Here is a 22,678-nt window from a genome sequence, read left to right as displayed (position 1 = left end):
TCCACTCATATATGTTTTGTAAGCAGAGCAGCACGTACTTGTCTAAAATGAGCTATTTCTAACATGATTGAAATTGGACTTTTCTACTTCTAAAGGTAGTAAATAAATCTGAGGGGAGAAAAAAAAGAATGAGTCTGGAGTAAAATGTCTCGAAATTTTCAGCAAGAGTGACAAAATCCTATGGCATAAATTGAAAGTAATCAAACAGGCTTGATTGTAACACACAGTGGTATGTGAATATATGGTACACAATTGAAAATGTAAAAAACACAATAAAGAAACCATATATCCTATGCAACTTGCATCTTTTTAAAACGCATGACATTCAAAGACAGATACATGTATGCTAGATCAGGCATCTCTCTCTGTATTATTAAAACAAATCTCAGGTTTCAGTTGAATGCAAATGAATATTATGTGCATTTCCCACCTCATTGTTTAGGGCCTTTTCTCCTCTTGAGAAATACTTCCTTATACCAGCCAAGGGGGCACCAGCATGCATACGATTTCACAATTAGGTTTGTATTTTGCAAATAAATAGTAAGGACATTATAAGGTAAGATAGAGTGCTCAGATACTTTCAATGATGGATAGCACTACAAAACCCTAAGATGGATTTGTTTTATGGGTTCAACCTGCATTTCTTATCCTGATTATCTTCTCTTTCACACCTGTGTATACAAGGTGATGTGCTCTTAAAAAAAGAAGCTATACTCAGATAAGACATAAATTAGTTTTTCCTTGTTTTGAACATTAGATTCAGGTTTGTATTTTATTTACTTTAGAAAGAATACAATTAGCCTTGGTGAGAAACTTGTTACGTTTTTCATAGGTACCTTTTACCTTCACTTTCCTTTTTACATGTCTGGGCTTGTCATTGGAAATGCTAAGTGACAAGCAATATTTTCAGTTCTCTTCCTCAACCATTTACAGCACTCCCCTACCAGAGGCTGGTGACCTCAAACTCATCTTGAAGCTGCACAGGCAGTAATCCCGCGTTGTGCAGGGAAGACCAGTCAGAGAGCTCTCACAGCCCTATCTGTTTTGATGTTGGAAAGGAAGGACAAAGTCAAACATTTTGCTTATTCTATCCAACTGTTGGTGAGGAGTGTTTTAAAATCACCTCTGCTAATCTGCTCTTTTTTTCACATTACTGCTGCATTTCCAAGTATTTTGGCAATACACTTCTTTCATCACATTGCATGAAGGTGGAGGGCCTCTTTCGCTGAGAAACCTTTTGAAATCTGTTCCTCACGAAAGCGATTTGGAGGAAAAAGATGGGGAAGATGTTGCATACATGTACACAGATGAAGAGAAGGAACTGATGGAGTTGCAGGACAGAGTTAGAGACTTCACATCAATCTACTCTAAAGTGATTGTACTTGTTGAACAGCCCAAGGGGAAACCAACACACGGTAGTAACAGGAAAAGTAGGAAAGAGTTAAGAGGTTCCAAATCTGGGATAATGCAAAGTTAAAATAAACGCATAAATATGTCAAACCAAATTATTTCTTTATTTTTTCTTCTTCTCAAGTACTCATACAACTTTACTATCCACCAAAAGAAAGCATATTTAACTTTTCCTTCCCCCTCTTTTCTTCTCCTTCCCTCCTTATTCTTTCTTTTGTCTACTACTAGTGACAAAAACCAAGAATATGTGTTTTATAACCACTGATTACTTTCTGGTAAGGAAAATGTTGCCTTTCCTCAAACCACTGATGTTTCCTCCAAAACCGTCCACCAAAGTAAAAGAGTGAGATAAAGGAACAGTAGCTTAGCTGTCTGATTTTCAAAGACTGTTTCACCCTTGTAAATGTAATTTGCTGATGCAAATCACTCATTCCCATTGCTCCAATCATTTGCTATGCACAGTTTCATTAGTGGAGTCTGCATGCACCTGAAGAATGGCTCAAAAATCGTGTCTCCTAATGATTCTCCTTGTTCTTTTCTGCTGCTTAGAGGATGGTGATCCCAGTGAGTAGCTACAGCCTGGAAAAGTCTTAGAAGGCAGAATACTGAACCACTTCTGACTGTTCATATTCTTCCACTTAGGTTATCAAAACTACGGGAACAAATAGTGGACTTCCACATCAGAATAACAGGTGTGGAATCATAGCAGTCATGCTTCAAAGTCTTCCTGAAAAATATTTTCTTACATTTCTTGGATTCACTTGATCACATCTACAGTAAGACAGGGGCAAATCCAAGGCTTTGTGTTATCTTAAATTGAAATAATGTCTTAGGTGCAGCAACCTGATGAATGCTACTTATATCTTTTAAAAGACCTATTACTTTCTCTTGAAACATTTAATTGTGGATCAGATACGATGCTTACGGTTGAACAAATCTACAAGTCCTAAAGTTAAGAAAATTTATGCTTAGGTAATTCCACATTTCCTCTGGTGCAAACCTGCTTTGGCCAATGTCTTGCAGTTTTAACAAGGGTCAAAAATAATATAATAAAAGAATGCAAAATTAATACTTGAAGCTTCACTATGAAGTGTAGAAAGAAGATACTTAATATCATTTATCAAAGTAGAAAGAGAACAGCAAACTGAGACCTAACCACTGGAAGGTCACAGCCAATAACATTTCTGCAAATAGAAATGGGTTGCAGAAGCATCAAATGCAAATTACTGTTTGCTGGAGAATTTTAATAGAGTTCTACGTCACATTATAAAATGTTTAATTGTAACCCCATTTTAATAACACCATCTGATTAAATGAAAAGACGCCTTGCTGATCGCAATTACAATCTGTCAAACTGCGTATTTATTTACAGTTTCGTTTCCTAAAACCATAAGATAAAAAAAGGAAACTCTATTCAGCTTGTCAGCAAACTATAATTATTGTATATCCTTCTGTCAGTTTCTGCATAAAACTTTTGGTTCTAAAATGGATCTAATTATAACTACATCAACATTTTTATAAATGCTCGCTTTCCCTTCTTTCCCCCTCCCTCCCTCCCTCCTTCATCAGTGAATTCTTTGTTGCAAACTCAGGAGGAAAAACTTCTTCTAAGTAAGTAACATTTGTTTCTCTATTTTATCTTTTCTATCCTAAGTTATTGTTAGAATAAAGAAGACTCTATTCATGTAAATATTATTTATGGCAGTGCACCTTCCTAGCACTGTACTCAGGCAAAGCCACGGGATTAGGACTCTATTGGGTTTTTTCTGCTTTGGCATTAATGTCTTGAATATCAGCTGAGAAACTCTTTCCAAGTATATCGTGTAGCTCATCTTCTACAAAGTCTATTTATTGTAATTTATAACCTTTCACAAGAAACAATTTGCCAGACAAACAAGAAATGAGTCCAAATGTCTGAACACTAGTGTATGTATCAACCAGTTATAGAAATTACATCTCAAAGAAAGGTCTATTAAATCATCTAGCTCATCTCCCAGCCAGTGCAGGATTTTCCCATACGTACATGTTCCAGTGCTTTAACACTACCTGGCAGACTATTCGGGTGACATTACAGGGTTTTTTTTTCCAGCCTTTGCCTGTTGCTTATTTTTATCACATTTCTTCCAGTAACATTCCTTAAGTACCATAAACAACTGTTCCTTCAGCTTAACTTTCTGCGTAATGGATGATGACAAATAAATATAACATTGAACATATGCATATACACATTTTTAAAAAATAACACACTGTAGCTGAATCTTCAAGAAGAGTCATTTTGCTCAGTGTAGGTTATGGGCTAATGCAATCTGGATCATGATTACATGCTAACAAGATTTGGGAAAAGCTGATTATTCTTCTACTGTTTCTTAAATGGTCAAGTCAGCTGTGAACCAAAACAGTCTGAGTTAATATACATCCTCTTGATTATTTATTTCCTAGATGTTCCACCAACATGTATTACCTATCATTCATTCTTAGATAAATATACATTTTATAAATATAAATATGTACATATATAAGCACACTTCAAAAATAAAAATAAATAAAAGACAACTGAAAAGATTAAATGGTCTGCATTAACCTCCACTGGCTGCTGGGTTTTACGTATACAATGAAGTAGGTGAATTTTTAAGTTGAGGACCTGTACCCAGAGCTTGCCCGAGGAGTCTGTGCAGTTGCCATTAGAAGAATTCTCTAAAAAATAAGTTAGACAAACATATGTCAGAAATGACAAACGTATGCAGTATCCTGCTTTTGGGTAGATGACCTTTTAAAGTCCTCCTTTATGCTAGATTAAGGGAGGGACCTTAGGGTTCCTCCCGGACCAATTTCTGTAATCTGGTAAGTAACACAACATTAAGGCTGCACTGAGTCAGGATCCAAGAGGTCAGGTTACTCATGTAAGTTTTTCCTGTAGTGCAGCTTTGCTATACTGACTTTAATTATATGATAATCAAAATAGTAAAATTTTTTTCAAAACAGCACATTAGATGACATTTCTTCTCTTCAGTCTTGTTACAGTTTGCACTAGTTTTCCAAATGTTACAAAGAAAACCATTTCAGAATTATGACAGCAGAGTATTGCTCAGTATTGACAAACACTTTTGTTGGCACACCCTTAATCTGATATGATCTGAAATCTAAATTTTCTCAATTGATGAACAAATGAAAGCATCTGCTATAGGGCTATCTCTGTTTCTGTTGAAACTCTGGGACGGCCGCTGCTAGAGTTGGACAGGATCAACATTAGGCCAGAATGTTGCTGAAAATCCCACTGAGATTTTCAGCCAGTCGCAGAGCTCCTAAAATGCAGTTCAGAGGCAGAGGCCACAAACAACGAAGTTAGTGCAACAATGCTGGCCACAATTAAAATTACACAGGCCGGGCCCCAGGCAGAGAACTTTCCTTTCGTGTGTTTTCCCCTCCCTGCATTCACGAAAGCTGATTGCAAGTGAGAAGAAACACGTGTGCTGTGCGACCGACCTGTGAGGCCTGGGACTGGGAGTCTGGGGCAGCAGAACATCAAACTCTGGTCAAACAGATACTTCACTTCTCCCTAGAGCTCACTGCATTTCAAGGGCAGGCAAAACAACCCTCGCACCTTTTCCATGGCTCTTAAATAAGGCTACTGTATCACTTCCAGGCTGCATGATAGCTGAAAGGTCTCAGCTATCATTATAGGCAGTCACTGTAATAGCTTTATATTAGATGTGTAACACATGGTAGTTAATTCCTACCCTTATTACATTTGAGGACTTCTGCTAGTTCTAATATTGAAAGTTGTCTCTCACCACGCTGCTCCCCACCTTTGTGTTACTGATAATCAGACGTGCAATCAGCTCCTGGTAATACTTTCGTTATTATGGGTCCCACAGTGTAGACTCATCTTCTTCCTCTCCCTTAAGATCTGTGTCTTTCCCCCTTTTCCACCTTGGGACTCATCTGTATTTGTGTATTGTGAATTACGTTTTATTGAGTTTTTAATAAGGTGAATGTCTTTTTTATTCTACAATATAGTACTAGCCAGATATGAGGAACTGATATTGCAAATACCTATTTGTACTGTTATTAGTATATTATCGTATAGCTAATTAGTGACTACAAAGCACTTCAAGCCACAAGAAAGGCACTGCAGAAGAACAGAGTGCTGCTAGCATTATTTTTCAAATGCTGTGGTTTATTTTCTTCTAGAAAAAATAACTTTTAAAAGTTTTGCCAGTGGTTATTTTACACTGTATACTTTCTGTCAGGCAACTTAAGCTGCACTTAATATCCAGATCAGCACTAAGCCTATTGCACTAAACACTTTTTATGCTACTTCGTGAGAAAGGGGAGTGTAATAAAATTCATTAAACTGAGATCCCACACTTGAGCATTAGTGCATGTGTAGGACACTGAAGCTTAGTTACTGAGTTAATCTCTGAAATTCTTTATGTGTGAATGAAGGTAATCTTAAAGTGTATTAGAAGGAAGTCCCATCTCTGAACAAAAAAGTGTTGCACTCTCATCAAGAGCCTGATCCTGTAAATCCTCCACGTGCAGGGCTTTTTTGCTAAAGGACCAGAACATCTAATTTCAAAATTTTTTTCAGTTTAGACCACTTCTGTAAGGATCAAGCTAAGGCACCTGTAGCCCAATATCACCACTGTCAGGAAGTGGAATTTTGAAGATGGGATATGGAGTAGCCTCATCTTGTCATCCATTAGGTATGCCATGTCTTACTTTAGCAACTAGGCTACTTCCTCTACTAACTCAAATAGCAAAGGTACCTATTATTAAAGTTACTAACTTTAATTATTAATTATTTAGTTTTTAAATCTTTAATTAATATTTTTAAAAATATTTAATTATTAATTATTTAATTCTATTATTCAAGTTACTAGCTGTCAGGCACTGCAACCTCACTCATAACCCAGGGATTCGGTAAAAAATTTCTATGATGCAGCCACGTGCAGTACGTTGATTAAATCTGTTGCACCTATTTCAATAATTTGGCTCTAGTTTCAGTCTCTGTTTAACATACAACGTGGATCCACAATTTGGGGAGAAGGGGATGTTGCAGATGCTGTGTCCTGTCTTTTACATTCCCTTTCCAGCAGAGGGCTTCAGTGATTAACAGTGTGATACATACATACACATATGTGTATCCATGTATATATGTATATGTATGCATGTACCCTGAACACTGCAGTCCGCATCATCTTCAGGTCAGGGTAGGCACACAGAGTGCCACGTCACTACCTGTAACATCTCCTTTGTTTCTTTTCCTTCCCTGCAGGTTGCTTGAAATAGGAATGTTGGGTACACACTGATAATATGTGAGATAAACCGTAATGCCTTTGTTCACCTGACTTCAGATGGAAAGGGTTCATTTTTGTGGGTTCTGCAACTGAAAGATATGCACAACCATGCCTTAGAGGTGTTCCTCACTCCATAATGCTTCTTGCTGCCACTACATACTTTAAGTCCTTTTTGGTAACTGTATTCATCCGTGATATGCACAGAAAATGAATTAAGAACATTCATTTTCATATCTTTATTGTTCATATATAGAGGCAGCAGCATGTACAACATGCCATAAATGCAGTTCAGAGGTGTGTAAGCAAGGCTACAGAGATCCTAAGTTGCATACATGTGGCTGAAGTACAGCATTACACTAGCAGTAAAGGTTAAAGATTTACATGCTGTCCCCAGGGAATCCCAACATGAGAAAGGGCATTTACATAGTGTGTCTGTACAGACTTTGTATAAACGAAGGGGGGAAAAAACAGAGAGAAAGACATCAATCTAAAATGAACCTTTATATTATTGAAAGGACCAGGGGAGGAGTAGACATCCTTACACTTTAAGCATTTCTTAATTGCCTTGAGAAAGAACAAGGGATAAAAATAAGAAATGAGTAATTTTTTACTGATGATTATTTCTCCAAATCACAAAACACTACCAAGTAGATTTTTTTCTTCCCTTCCTGAAAACTCAAAACAATGATACTTAAAGTTTTGTAAAACCATTAAAACAGATAAAAAACCTGTGAGACTATTAATTGGACCTTTTAAATTCCTTCAAGTCAGAAAAATCAAGAAGGCCAAGAATGTGTTTTTTCTCCTGAAGTGAATTTTGCCAAATATCTATGACTACACAGGCGAGACTAGACGAGGATAATTCACACTCCATTCTAGCAGGTGACACCAGCATGAAGCTCTGGGCTGCTGGTGTCCCACCCTTCAGCAGACTCATGTAGCACATCTGAACTTCCAGCATGCAAATGGCAGCTTGAGTTAAGACAGTGCATGCCATAGTGGGACTGGTTTTGTCCATACAAGATATCTTTCTACTCCCTGAACAAGATAGGATGAGATGATGAATGTGGTACAAATCCATGAAGGGTGTCTGCACTCTTCTCAACTGCTTTCAAGTTTCAAGGAATGAAAATGCATGCATTTAAATAATGAAACAGGTGGAAGGAGAGGCTACTCCACCTGATGCACAAAACTCTCCCTTTCATCTGCACTGTGGGCTTCTCCTTTGTTTTTGTCTTCACAAAAGCATCTTCACAGTTTTCAAGAAAGATATTTCACTTCTACTCCATTTATAGGCCTTAAGATCACTAAGATTTTTTTTTTGCCAAAGACTGAGTCTTCAGAAACATTTCATTATCTTGCTGTTCTTGACAACTACACGCGATGTTAAAAGCAGCAGATTAAAGTCAACAATCTCTGCTGCTGAAACCCCTGAATTTCTGACATTTTCTGAGAGTTATGTTTCCTCTATTTGCATACTCTATTATCTGTTTTGTTTGACACTTGCAGCTATGATGCTGCTTATGCATTAATCACTCCTGTGAGTACTTCACATGTGAGGTGTTGTATAATCTACCACCCGCAACTGAAGGCTTTCTCTCCGCACCACATTCATCATGTCTTAGCCTGTGCTTATCTGGTTAAAGTCTAAGAAACAATAATTAATACCACTACACATATTTTTTTTCTTACTTTTTTATGTGGCAAATAAATTCCTATCAGACAATGGGTAATCGCTGTGAAAAAAGTTCACCAAAGCATTTTCTACTGAAGGCTGTTTTCAAAAATAAAATACATCACCTTGTTATATCTTCTTGAAATTACACTGAAGTTGTTTTCCTAATGAATTTGTGAAATATGTGAGCCACATGGAGTCTCAACAACCACACTCAAATAAGCAGAATGCTGTATTTCCCAACTGACAGTTTATCAACAGCTTCATTGCCAATTTTAAAAATGAGACCTGGAATTATACTAAAAAAAGTTCTGGTCATTTGTGTACAAATATTTTCCTACAATAATGAGCAAATATTTACTTGCTCTATCTTTAAGGTAAGTTCTTAGTACTTACAGACAGGAAGTATAGCTTTACCAGATACATCAAGACCATAAAAAAAGCTAAGTTCATGAAAAACACTAGCCACAAATATTTTCACAGCAATGCTAGTCCTAGCTGACCTCAGGAAGGTGGGGTTCATCGATAGCCTGCACCCACAGAGTGTTTTCTTCCACTCTGTTGATTTTCTCTTGGGAGGGAGAAACTGTAGAGCTGCTACCAGTTGAGGTGCTATCAGCAATGTTCCCCCTGCTATGTATGCATAGACTAATGTTTACTGCCGAGAGCTCCTGAGGGACAATATGACCCACAGGAAGGTTCTGGCACCCCCGCTCTAGTGGGGGGGGTCATCAGACCAGTTCCAGATAGAGCACATCTTTTTGAGAGATGCCCCATCTTGATTTCAATTCTGAGGTACAGAGAACCAACCACCTCCCATAGTATATTATCTAAATGGTAAATTTCTATCACTGTTAAAAATGCATGCTTTGTTCCCATACTGATTTTATACAGCTGCAATTTCTAGACATTGGATGTTTTAATGCTTTTTTTGTAGCACGGTGAAGAGCCTTCTACTAGCAGATATGCAATATGCAGGTATTTATAAAACCTTGATCAAGTTACATCTTAATCAGCTCCTCTACACATCCTTTTTGTTGTCTTTCTGATGACAAAAGAGTGGAGTAGACATCAGAAATAAGGAAAGATAAACATGATGTCCCAGAGCCCTTGATGGAATAAATCGTGATAATTCTACTGAAGACAATAAAGTTATGCTGACTGACATCAGCTGAAGATTTGGCTGTGTATCCCTATGGTTAGGCTGTTTGACAAAACATACACTAACTAATGTAACCTTTTGCCATGCAAGGCTTATTTCAGTGAGAAAATCCAGCTCATAAAATATGGGGGTTTTTTTTGTTGTTTTTTTTTTTTTTAAAAAAAAAAAGGAAAAGAAAGATATCCTGCAAGAATACAAAGTTGCTTAATAAGAGAAAAAAAAAAATACTTTAACACAAGATGTTCCATGACCTTAGCTTTATGATTTGGTGGTTCTGATGGCAATAACTCACTGCAATAAAATTTGGGGTAGCAGCAGGTCTGTGTAGCATAACAGTAAATTTTGATGTAAACTGAAGACCAGAGCCTGGTAATGAGGCACAAATGTGAAGTATTCACCAGAGACTAAAAGTATCTTCTACCACTGGCATGCAATACAAGCTAGAAAAAAGTATCCAAGCATGATTTAAATGTCAACACTTAAGTTAGAAGGGGAAAATCTTTTGTTTTGTTACAAAAGTTATTCATCTTGTTCATCAGAAATAAAAAATTTCTGTTTGACTCAGTAGTTTGCACTAACACTTAAAGGTGCCAAAAAAAAAGCAACCATATAGGTCAGCCTCAAGATGAGTCATGAATACTGAATTTAAACTAATATGTAAGAATCTGGTAAAACAAATTCTCTTAAATAAATCCCAGCCACCACAACAACAATCTCCTGTATTGGATTTATTAGCAACTGTACTGTGAATAAGAAATACTAGCTTCATCCTACCTGAGATGAAAAATGAAAAAAAAAAAGTAGCTGTCTGCTTTCTTCCCTGTTATATAGTGCCACATTTTGTTTAAGATATTACTCTCTCATGGGCTGCATATCTAAAAAATATAATTCATGAAAAAGTATAATGTAATTGTTTGGGCTTTGATGAATTGGGGCATAATGTTAAAAAATTATTCACTGCCTTTATTCTTCTGTCAAAGTGTGCAAAAAAAGAGCGCTTTTTATTGCTTTTTTTTTATATAAGGACATGGGCCTTTGTGACATGCATTTTATTTTAAACTAATGCTTCTATTATTCCACATCTGAATAATTATAGCTGACATCATCTACTCTTCCGTGTCCTAGAAGATCTTTAGCTCTAGTCCACTGTTACATATTTTATGCATTACATGAAATAAAATACCTCAAGATTTTGAAAATATTTATTTTAAAAACAGCAATGAAATTGTCTGTAATCACATTTTCTGCTCTGCTTTGAAAGCAGCATTATTCAATATGCCAGTGGTCTTTTCCATAAGAGCAACATATTAGAAATTCATGCTGCTCTAATATATCTGAATTCATTGATGTACTGCACTCCCTACAGACCTAAAGAAACATTTTTGCTTCAGTTTCATATGTCCTGCACATTACCTACTGATGTGGTGGTTGTCAAAACAGTTGTACAGTAGCCTTTGAATTCAAAGTGTGCCTTGACTATATACTAAAACTGACAATAAACCCAAGTATATACATTATGCTGGCTTTTGTTGCCAGCACAAGTAGAGCATTTGGGAAATAAATCCCCTGATTTTATTGCCTTTTAACATCTTTTCCACTTTAAACTTCAAACCCAGAAATTTGAAGCATTTCAAGAAACTAAAATCTCTTTTATTTCTTTCTTGTAAATTTTCTATAGTATACCATCATGAGCCACATTTCAAAAAGATCAGCACAAGATTATAAATGAAAGCATTCAGAAAATAGGGTTTTTTTCCTCTATGTAAAAACAGCACTGTGATTTTTAACCCTGGTTTCTCGGGGAAAAAAGCAATCATCTATAGGATATACTAAAGAAGCTGAAATGTCTGTAGTTTTACTGATAAAATGAACACACAGTAAAACTCATTTTATAGAACACATCCAAAAGCATTTTTATAGACAGACACACATTCTCATAGCGATGGTATATACATGCATTTGTCTGCAAATGTTGGAAGGGTATTTCTTGTGGTCCTTGGAATATTTCAGGAAAATTCATGCAAACAGAGAACTGCTGGCAGGTCACGCCCCAACTAGAACTGAACCAAACCTACAGAGGGCTACATTCAACTGTAGTAAATCAGGAAGGGAACCCTATTTCATTACATATAAACAAACATGCCTACAGGACCATCAGTACATCTTCATTAAACAGCTCCCTCTCTCTCTAATTGGATCCACTTAAGAAGCAGGAATAGAAGTCATGTCCATTTTGAAGGAGGACTTTAGAGAGCTCCCGCCCATGGCCGATCATGCTGGGGCTGGACTGTGTTCATACCACTGTGTGTCACATTCTGCACAAATTTTGTAGGCTTCTGAACCCCCAATATCCAGATATAATGACCATCTAAAGAAATCTGCATGTGACAGCATGGTATAAATTAGTGTGCATGTGCATGTGTGTACATCCCTGTATGTCACCTAAGCAGAAAACAGAAAAACACAAACATAGAAGCCAATATATGAACTGACAGCAGAATAATGAGAAAGAGAAATTTTAGTGATTTTTTTTTTAAAGTAGTAGGGTTGCAATAGGAAGTCCAATCAGTCAAAAAAACTTCAAAGAAGGCTAATTCCAAATTTAAGTATCAGACACAGTAAATGGCAATGGGAAATTTTCATCTCCCAGCATTGTAAAATTTTTCAGAAAGAATTCCCACAGTGTAAAGAATCTGTAAGAAGCTGGTCCCTAAATAGAATTCACTTGAGCTGGTAGCGGGCTCTTATTGTGTGTACTTAAGCACTTCCACAGAGGAGAAATCTTAGAGAGCTTGGGGCAAATCCTGCAATCCTCACTCAAAGGGATTTCATCTGCAGCCTGGAGGGAGTGCTGCACAGTATGAAACCAGGACTTCTAATTGGTGGAGTTTTGAAAGGGTCTTAGAAGGAGTACATCCTCAATTTTCAATCTGTCCAAAATCACAGAAATCCTCATCTGAAAACACCTGGTTGGTGAGATGAAAGAAAAATGCTATACTCAGTGTACAAACTATTTTCCTACTTTGTTTCTGAGCTCACTGTGTTTCCTTTCTCTCATTTGGCTAACATTAATTAATGCTTTGTATATAAAAACACCAACTGAAAACCCCTCACTAGTTCTAACACAGACAAAAAGGAAGGCATTATTGCTAAAATACTAACATGGGTTAAAAACTGGGTAACAGGAAGGATGTTGAAAGGAGGAAAAAAAAAAGAGACCAAATTTAATCAGAGGGACATTGCACTGCAGCTGAATTTGTCCCAATATAAGTAAAATTTGCTGAAGATGTGAAATTAATTGGATAGAGAACAGCCGACAGATTCATTTCTAAGAATAATTTTTCTAAAAACACTCATTAGTGCCCTGAAAAATGAAGCGATACATGGTTTCCAAATACACTAAGCGGTAGCTGATATACCAGAAATTATATGGCACCAAGAGTTTAGATAGATTGGAGAAACATATACATTATTTTCTGTGTGAGGCAATATAAAAGTGATTTAGGCAAGTACTTGTTAAACGGATCAGAGTTTGATGAGATAGTAAAAAGGAAACTTAGAGATGAGTAATAGCAAGAGAAAAGAGTCATATTGAAGAAAAAATGCAAAAGGTTCTGGATTATAAAGAAGAGATTCAAATCTAAGTAAAGAATGCTAACTTTACAAAATCCTCTGTCTTTCTTCATCAATGGAAAGCCAAAAGGGCAACGGGGCCATTCCATTCACTGAAGAAGTCACTGAATTAACTGAAGAATTAACTGAAATTATCTCCCTCAAGTTAATTTCTCTCAAGTTATCAAATTCCAATCAGAAGAACAATACAGCCAAAGTGTTTGAACTGTACAAAATCGTGGTGTTAACATTCTACCAGTTGTACTAACATGAGATGTAGCTTAATCCTCTTGACAGACAAGCCAGCTTGAGTTAAAACTATTGCTAGTTAAGAGGCCCTCTTGTGTGCAGGGGTCATGCAAGTTAGGAATAACAGTTGACTTAGCCTATGACGCTTCAAGGATCATGCTTTATTTATTGAATGAATCCTTAAAAATGACTGTAAAAATTTAGCACATATTTCCTTGACGTCTGATTTTCATTTTTTCTGATCTTCACTAAGTCCTAATAGCAAAATTGCCTAGTTATATTATTCAGCTTTTTTGTATTTGCCCTTGATGCAATAATTCACTATGATGATCTACAAACTCTCAGGGTCCTTTGTTCAGAGCTTGTTGCAAGAGGTTAATGTGGAACATCAGGGCTTAAAAGAATGCATAGTTTTGAGCCATAACCATGGCTCAAAAGAGGTCAGTTCAGTGAAATACTGCTTGTCTTGACTGGAGTGCCAAGGGTTTCTCTTACTTTTTCAAGTCCTTTCATTGCTCTGATTCTCAGAACCCTGCACAAGATTTAGCTCACGCTCTTCAGTGCACACCATCAGCTTTGTAGAAATGCAAGCAAAATCCAAAACATTTCAACAAAGTGTATTTATATTTCTCTATGAAAATCTGCCTCTCCTCCCCTCCTCCCATTGAACATAACCCTGGGGTCAGATTCTGACCTCAAACACAAAGCATGCAACATCTTAGTAAATCAATAACAACTAAGCAGCACATAAGAAGCCAAGACTAGCCCCCCTGCAGTACAGCTTGTTGGACATCCTCAGAGGGAATGCAGAGCTCCTTGAAATCAAGGCAGCTTTATTTTAATTAAGTTGCAATGAAGCCCTGTGACAAGGCAGATTTTTGTTGTAAACTGTCTTTTTTCTGGCCACAATGGCCCCTGGCTCGGGGCTGTTAGTCTGAGGGGCTGATGGGGAGCTCAGCCTAGATCCCTCAGCCCCCAAACCTCCATATGCTGCTTCAGCTCCCAGGCTCCCAGGACTGATTTATGGGTTTTGGGTAATGTGATGGGGACCTAGCAAACTGGAAGCCTAGACAGACTCAGTCCCTAAGCACAGAGCCTCCCAGCTGGGACACAGGGCCCTGAGCCTCTGATCCTTCAATGAGAAGCCTCAACCCTTGGAACTCTAGGAACGGCAGACCCCGAACTTCGGCTGTCCAGACCTGCAGTTCCTTGGCAGCCCACATAGCAGAGTGCCTGAAGTGCAGTAAGCCCCACACAATGCCAGGCCCCACCATCTTCCATGGGATTTTTAACTCTTTGGCTTAGAATTGTACATCGACGTGAAATAATCTTGTCTGGAGCTGCTATGCCAGGAATACACTAATTATTTGTAGAGCCCACTTGAAAACGTAACATGCAAAGTAGCTCTGCAGTTGTTGCAAGCAATTTAACATTCAAAGAAGTGATTTATAATATAAGGCTTCCCAAGATTACAACCATAATGACTATCTGACAGACTTTATAAGCAAATCGTCCAGTCATTTCAATTGGATTCTGGCTGGCTAAGGACTGGGAACTGTAAAAAGGCTATAAGATTTGGCCTAGAATCAGAAATAACATTTGCTGTTTTCCAAACGTGCGGTAAACAAGAAAGGAGATATTAAATTTTTGTACGTCTCTCAGCACATGCAAATGAGAACGGCAAGAGCCTCGTCAGACAAACAGAACAACGGCCATCTGGATCCAAACACTGAACCAATGGAAGTCAAACCCTTGAGCCTCCTTTTGTCATTATTTACATCCACGTAAAGCAGGAGTAATTCTACTCAAGGTGGCAGGTAACATCCAGGCTTTGAGGAACTCAGCTGTAAAACTCCCACCGCCTCTGGTGGGAGGAGAATTTGACATAGGGAGTGTGATTGTAAAACCCAGAGTCAGGGCAGCTCGCTCCATGATGTGAGTGGTGCAGGAGCTGGCCTCTCGGAGGATTTCAAACAGCTCTGCATTTCCACGATTTTGCAACTTAAAGCAGAACAGAAGGGAAAGACTAAAAATGCTTACCACAGAGAGGGAATTGGAAAGCAGTGTCCCATCTTGGCCAAGCATGTTGGAAACTGTAATTTCAGGTAGATCCATGTTTTGTGGGTGGAATGGAAGGAGGCCATTGTGGTTCATGGGATGACACAGAGAGTGGTATCCAGACTCTATCTCATTCAAGTGCACCAGGGAGTGGTCAGGCAGTGACGGAGGAGTTATAGGAGGTATGTTAAAATCTTCACTTTCAAGACTTGGGCCAGGAAAAGACTGGGGGAAAAAAAAACCAACAACAAACGGGAAGTGCTATGAAAATTGTATGAATACTGGTCAAGAATAATAATGAAAGTCACACAAAACAAATAAAAAGAGCCCAACTCACATACTTCTAAGCAGGAGCTTCAATTTAACAAAGAGAATATTTTAAACACCCATATATTATAACAGTGGCATTTCACCATTATGTATGGAAGAAAAATTGCCTCTAAGGCATAAGAATCTCTGATACTTTCACAGCTTCCATTAGAAAGAGATTTTTTTTTTTTAAGAAACTGAATTCAAACAGATTTCAAGGGTCCTATTAAAATTTTCCAAGAGCGTTCATCTAGCTGAATACCTTTTTCATGGGAATTGTGGAAAAGGGAATGCAATTTATAAAATTAACATTGGCTTAAAATGTTTCATAAGACCCCCTGCTACTCAGATCAAGAATTATATAGCGAAGAAGAAAGGTACCGCTTTCAGGCTTACAGGAGAACCATGCATTTGTTCTGCTACGAAGAAAAACAAATAAATACAGAAATAGTACATACCTTGTATGAATATACTTTGTGTTTATAAAAATACATTTACGGTGTCTCAAAAACACTGATTTTTCCTTTCTTAATCTATAAACTCAACGATACATACATTTGTCAGTCATCTAAAAGAGTTACTCCACAAAGTAACTGTTTAGTCTTTTGTTGTCTGCTGCCATTAAGTCATCCAACTCAATCTGATCCAAGGAAAAGCCACGGGCAAAGTCAGAGTAATGCACCAAGGTGGATAATTGCTATTATTTATCTACACTCTTTGTACAGCAGGTAGGCTCATTTCAGGGATAGGGGTGGGTATGCTTGTATTTCTTAAAGGAAAAAGGTGAGCAGAGTTAGATACATGATCCAAACCAAGAGTTAAAGGGACCAGTTGCAGTGGTTCCACCCAAAAGCCTGCTCTGCTTTTCCAAGAACAGCCACAGTTCTCCTTTGCCAAGTAATCAGTCTTTGCACATCCCATGCCCATAGTCATGAGGTTTACAGCACAGAGACTACTTCCACCCTTCCTGCCCCTCTGGAGCAATGCAGCCCTGCTCTGAGTGCTGCTTTTGTTAATTCTGGAAGTGCAAGGGTTATACATTCTGCTACACTGATACATTCTGCTCCTGCAAAGTATCTTCAGGAAAGATGAAAATGAGAGCACAATGTCAAAGACCAGCTATTAGAAGAAAATGTTTTCCCCAATACGAGTTTGCAAATGGAGGACAGTATGGTGTATGAATTCATGCAGAAGCACAAGGGAAGAATCAATGCCCAATTACGAACAAAGGGGTTTTTCATTAGTCATCATAGTAATACTGTCCTCCCAATGCCCAAGGTTACTCTCCTCTGTATGAGCATGGATATAAAAACTTAAATCAGACCAACAACAATGTTACATGTTTTCAATGAGCTGCTGAACACAGAACAACGTACTCTACTGCACATTGCCATGGTTTTGGTTGCTTTGCTTGTTTCCCAACAAAGTTTACACCTCTGTAACCAAATACCTTAGTATGAAATCGAACAGGAAGGCTAGACTGCAAAGGCCAAAGTAAAATCCCAAAGAATGAAAATAACAGAACAGGGAGAGGAAAAGGTTTGGCAGTGATATCGCCATCCTTATGTGCGAGGACTTTGATTCTGCCTGTGCTTTCCAGCTGTGTTTCTCACCTCTGGCACAGGAGTTTGCTCTCCCCTTGCCCCTGCCCTCTCCTTAATGGGAAGTTGGTGTGAGTCTACTGCCATTTGTAAATTGTATTTGTCCTGCTTTTAGAAGCCACGATGCAGCCATCAGTGGAGACACCTCCAAGGGAGGAAAAACAGTAAAAATAGACCCTCACTAAATGGGTAGGAGACACACATGGCAAAGAGAACACATCACATTTACTCAACCACAACGTATAAACTGCAAAACCAAATAAAAGTCTTAGGGACACTGTATACACTAACTATTTGTAATAGTAATATAATTACTATTATATTAAATCAATGATGAAAAGAAAGGTGTCTAAAGTGAGCTTAAGGTCTAATACCACAACAACAAAGCAGTGAGGAACAGAAATGAAGGGGCAAGACCCATAACGCTCTGCTGGACCAGTACTATCCCGCACAGGTACACTTGGATTTGGTTATTGTAATCCTGGTGACCTTAGATCCATGTAACCTACAGCCACCAGGAGGGATTAATGAACTGTCAAAAGAGGACATTTTCTGTTCAACACTGTCTTTTCTACTGTCCCAAAAGATTGATGGCCTCAAAAGCTTTCTCTCCCATGATTTTGCAGGTACAAAGAAGTGTGAACTCAACATTTGTTTTCTCTCTCTCTCTCACTATCCTACAGTGAAAATACCTTGTGCTGCATCTTTGTTGAACCAAGATATCTCAACACCTTCTAGAGGAGGAAGAGACATCTGCCCTCCTACTTTTCTTAAGCAAGACTAGGACAAGAGTCTACAGTATTCTCTCACCACTTTAACAAGAAGAAGGGACTTCAACTTACATTCACTACTAAAAGCAAATTTTCCTAAACCAAATATTGACAGGCTGGGTGTGCCTACACCATTAATATTGGAGGCATTCAGCAAATCTGCTTATTTGTACACCCTTTTTGCATGCCATATGTGGATAGCTCAGGTTTTACTTTAGTTAGACTTTGATTTCCTGTGTTTCAAATATGTCTTTAATTAGTAACACTTCAAAAATGGTAAAAGCAATTGAACTGCCATTAGGACATTAGCTTCACTTATTAAAAAGGAAGTAAAACACTAGTGGCATAAAACTCTACAACCCAAGTTGTGTCATGTGTAACTGTATAATAAAGTTATATATATTATATGGGCTAAGCACTTTAAATAGACAGTTGCTTTCTGATTAATAAAAAAAAATAATCACACCATGGTTTTTGCTTGCAAACCAGTCAGAATGTATTTGATCCCACATCACTGTCCACTACACTTTAAGCTTCTTAAAGTAGTAGGAGTAGTGTAGCAAAGGCAATAATAACACACCAAAACAACATAATTCAAGCAATAGTACTTCTATAATGTTTTGGGTTTTTTTTTTTCTGAAGACAAAAATTATTTTACTACTTCAATAAAGCTAGGCAGAATCCAATGCATATGCTAATGGCATGGACAGATATTTAAAAGAATCGCCAGAGCACCCTATTCACCTAACTTTGTCAGCCGATTTGGTATTTCCATACTTAGTATGTGTGTATGTAACAACTTCCTCAGGGAAGTTACTTCAACAGTAACATGACAGTACTCCAGTTTGCCTTGTCCAGGAGAATGGTTCAGATGCTTGTAATGACTTGGCACACTGGCACATCAGAAACCAAAAGTCCTATATACAGTTGCAGCAAACCCAACACATCCCAGAAACAAGGCTGTTGCAACTATGTGTGGAGGGAAGGAGTAAGGAACAGGATATATGCTTGTCCTGCCAATAGCAGCTACAAGCTTCAAACACCCACTCCTACTTTCCTGCCACCTCTCCCCTTGTCTTTGGGAAAGTCTTCTTGAGGAACCATCTGCAGTGTCCTTGATTCAGCTAATCCAGCGCTGGCAATGGGCTTTCCTGGAATGTCGTATGGTTACCTTCTTCCCCAAAGAGACATTTAAGGCAACTCCAGCACAAGGCCATGCCCAAGGTTTTCCCTGCAGGAAGATCTTCCATTCCCAGGCCAGTCATCATCCTGTCCCAACCCTCAGGCTTTTTTCTTCTTCCAACCCAAGCCATTTATCTGGAATTTCTAATGAAAGCAGTTATCTACCATCAAAAGCATTAGGGAAGGCTGCACTCCCTGTATCTAATTACAATTCATAAGTACAGCTCATACGTATTAATAATAAATGGTGGCCTATAGCTTCAGCTCTGTTGTTAGGTTTTTCTTGGGGGTGGGGAGAAAGGTTAGGGTCTTTCCCTCCCCTCCAAGGGTTTTTTCCTTCACAGTTGCCTTTACTATCAGCAGGACTTTCTTTATTCAGAAAGACATGGAATAGCTCCTTTTCATTCTACTGGTCACAGAAATACTAGCAAGCTCGCCTTTTCACTTTTGAATCAAAAAAGAGTAGCAGTAAATGCTTTATTTACTTTACCACAGAGCTGCTAGGAACTTTGCCAGTAGTTTTGCTTTCATCTCATGACTGTGGGAGTGGATGAGGTGTTTATCAGCTCTTCAGTTTAGTGGAACTTCCTGGACCTTTATTACATTCCAGAGTGAAAGGCCTCTGCAAAGTAACACCATTAAACCCACTGCACAGCACTAAACAGACACATGGTTTAATTTTACTGTATTATAAAGAGGATTTTCATTACACCTGTATTTACTATAAACAGATTTCAGTATATTTCAGATGGGAGCTACACAGTGGGAACCTCAGAACTGAGCATCCTTAAATTTGGGCTATTTACAGACATGAAACTATGAAAAAGCTTTTTGAATCAAGGATGCCTTCCCAAATCTGAAGGACAATACTTGTGACATTTCTGCCTCAAATGATGGAAACTTCATAAAGCAGATGATCTCTGAGATGCCCACTCTGAGATCAAGAGACCTCATTATCTATGCCACTTTAGCCTATAATTTTATGAGAAAAGCTTGCCAGAATAAAATGATAGGAACACTTAACTCTGATTCACTGTCCAATCCATGTCTGGAACAATGACCTCATTGGATCCCTTCAATGATCTTTTATGCCACTTAGCCTGGCCAAATCCAGCAACAAGCTATGGAAGGGGGCAAAACTGGGGGTGTGGGGGGGTGAGATGTATATCAAAGGTCCGTTCTTTAATTCAGCAACACGTTAACTCAAATTACGGTTAAGCATTCTGCTGCGCTAATAACACACAAAAAAATTTGTAGTATTTATTTTTGAGGAACCCAGATACTCATTGTTATCAGAAAAATAAGGGAAATGCTTGCACAACCTGCTGCATAAGAACTGAGGAAAAGGGAGTAAGGAGAAAGAAGGATATAAAAATAAAGCCCCTTTGCTTAAGAACTCTACAGTGATGACTGCATATTGGCCAGCAAAACTTACTTATGTTTCAAAATAATTTTAATAGAACTTTAAAAAGTAATCAGAGAAGGGAAACCAAAGAAGATACCTCAAACAGACTGACCACAAGAGGCAACAAGCATTCAAACATCCAATGTAAATCCCTCTGGAAAGAGCAGAACCATTACTATATGACAGCACAGAAGACAACATACATTAAGTAAGTCTAATTCATGTGCTCAGTGATTGCTTCAGTCACCATGCATATACTCAGCAGAATCTGGTATTAGCAACAGTTCCTTAAAAATTGGGAATTTGCCTATAGAGATTTAATTTAAATGAAATGAATGGTACTGCCAACTATGTAGAGCGTGTCTTAATTTTTCATTTGCACCAAGGCTTCTGCATCTGAACTGTGGAAAGATGCCAGTTTTTAAAAGATAGATGCTTCAGGCTGTCTCCTCTTCTATTATTGAACACATTGTTACATAACTGAAATACTTACGAATCGAGAGTAATGTAAAAACAATGAGCTCATTAGAAGAGGAAAAACAGCAATGTTCCTTATGCACATTTGAAAGTTAGGATAATATATTTGACATAAGATATTTCTGGGAGTTTTAACAGGATCACCCTTATCTCTAATTTCTAAACAGAGGACCTTCAGAAGCAAGTATTTTTCAGCTTCTTTTGTCTCTGCATGAACAAGGCTTGATAGCTTGAGACTATAATGCATTACTGTGGAAACCTTCGGTCTGTTACATAAATCATCTTAACACTCAGCAAGAATTGTCCAACAGTGCCATTGATATGTTCAAGTCAATGATCCTGCAAACAATTTTTTTGTGTTTCTTCATATGGTAGACAACAGCAATAAATCATATTCATTTAAAAACACACAATATACTAATTTATCAAGCAACAGCTATCAAAAATATGTTACAGGGGAAGGTATAACTTTTTTCTATTGTGTTAATCAATTTCTCTAATTTACATTAGGTAAAGGGCAAAGCCTCAAGCAAAACATTAATTTTCCAGTACCAGATGAATTCCATTTTCAAGAAGGAGAATAGGCTGACAATGATATTATTGATTTAAAACAATTACAATTTCAAAGTTAACAGAATTATGTAAAAGAGTAGTCTTTTTTTTTTAAGATTCCACTCTTGAGAGTCTTTTTGTTAATTACATTAATTTTATACATATACTATAGCGGTTTGCTGGGAAACATGTTTTCAGTGAAGGTTGTAAATTGAAATACATTTTAAAGATGGCAATAAGTAGAAGCACAAATATTATAAAAGATTACAAGATCTGGGCTCTGCAAACACTAATACTGTAATCGAAGCACTTAAACTTCCCTTCAGACAAAGACCCAGCTGTGCACTTTTCCTATTTAGAAAGTTAGAGTAAATTTATGAGAGAAGTGCAAGTCTTTTTTAGAATTACTGATCAACCCCCAAAGCAATTCCTTAGGAATACCCAAGAGCCTTAGGTGTACACGGGGCATCCTTAGACCTCCAACCTGGAGTCTTGGCCCGCTCACCTGTGCCATCCTCCCACCCTTCTTAGTACGTCCACAGTGGGGACCCACGCATGGTCGTTGTTCGACACCCTTTCCATTGCTCTCCTGAAAAGAAAGGGACTTGGTCCCCCCCAGTGTGTGACAGTCCCTAATAGTGCAACCTCCAAAGAGCAGCATTGGGGGTGCTTTAGCAGGATCCCTGCATAAACACAGTTCCTGCTTGTCCAGTGTTTTGGGGATGCTGAAAGGAAGGGGAGACTTTAACCACAATAGGTTTCTACATGCTACCTCCTAAAGACAAGTGGAGCATTTCCATCCCCTCATAGATACTGCTTCAGAGTGTTTACAGACCAGGAAAAGGAGACACAGAATATTCACAAGATTTTCTTTGCAACAATAAGTGCAAATGTGGCGGGTTGACCCTGGCTGGAC

The 22,678-nt window shown here is 38.0% G+C and overlaps 1 protein-coding gene across 1 annotated transcript in view; it reads right to left on the bottom strand.

Annotated features, from left to right (window-relative positions):
- TOX (thymocyte selection-associated high mobility group box) overlaps positions 1 to 22,678 on the bottom strand; it is a 225,922-nt gene that overhangs the window by 74,948 nt on the left and 128,296 nt on the right. The window contains exon 3 of the mRNA XM_010582900.1: positions 15,449 to 15,691. Within this exon, the coding sequence (XP_010581202.1) occupies positions 15,449 to 15,691 (243 nt within the window). The remainder of the gene's footprint in view (positions 1 to 15,448; positions 15,692 to 22,678) is intronic.

This window comes from Haliaeetus leucocephalus, unplaced genomic scaffold, assembly GCF_000737465.1.
Source record: "Haliaeetus leucocephalus isolate CR32 unplaced genomic scaffold, Haliaeetus_leucocephalus-4.0 Scaffold858, whole genome shotgun sequence".
In the NCBI taxonomy this organism is placed as follows: Eukaryota; Metazoa; Chordata; class Aves; order Accipitriformes; family Accipitridae; genus Haliaeetus; species Haliaeetus leucocephalus.
The sequence above is the reverse complement of the archived record's forward strand: the minus strand, read 5'-3'. Positions and strand labels throughout refer to the sequence as shown.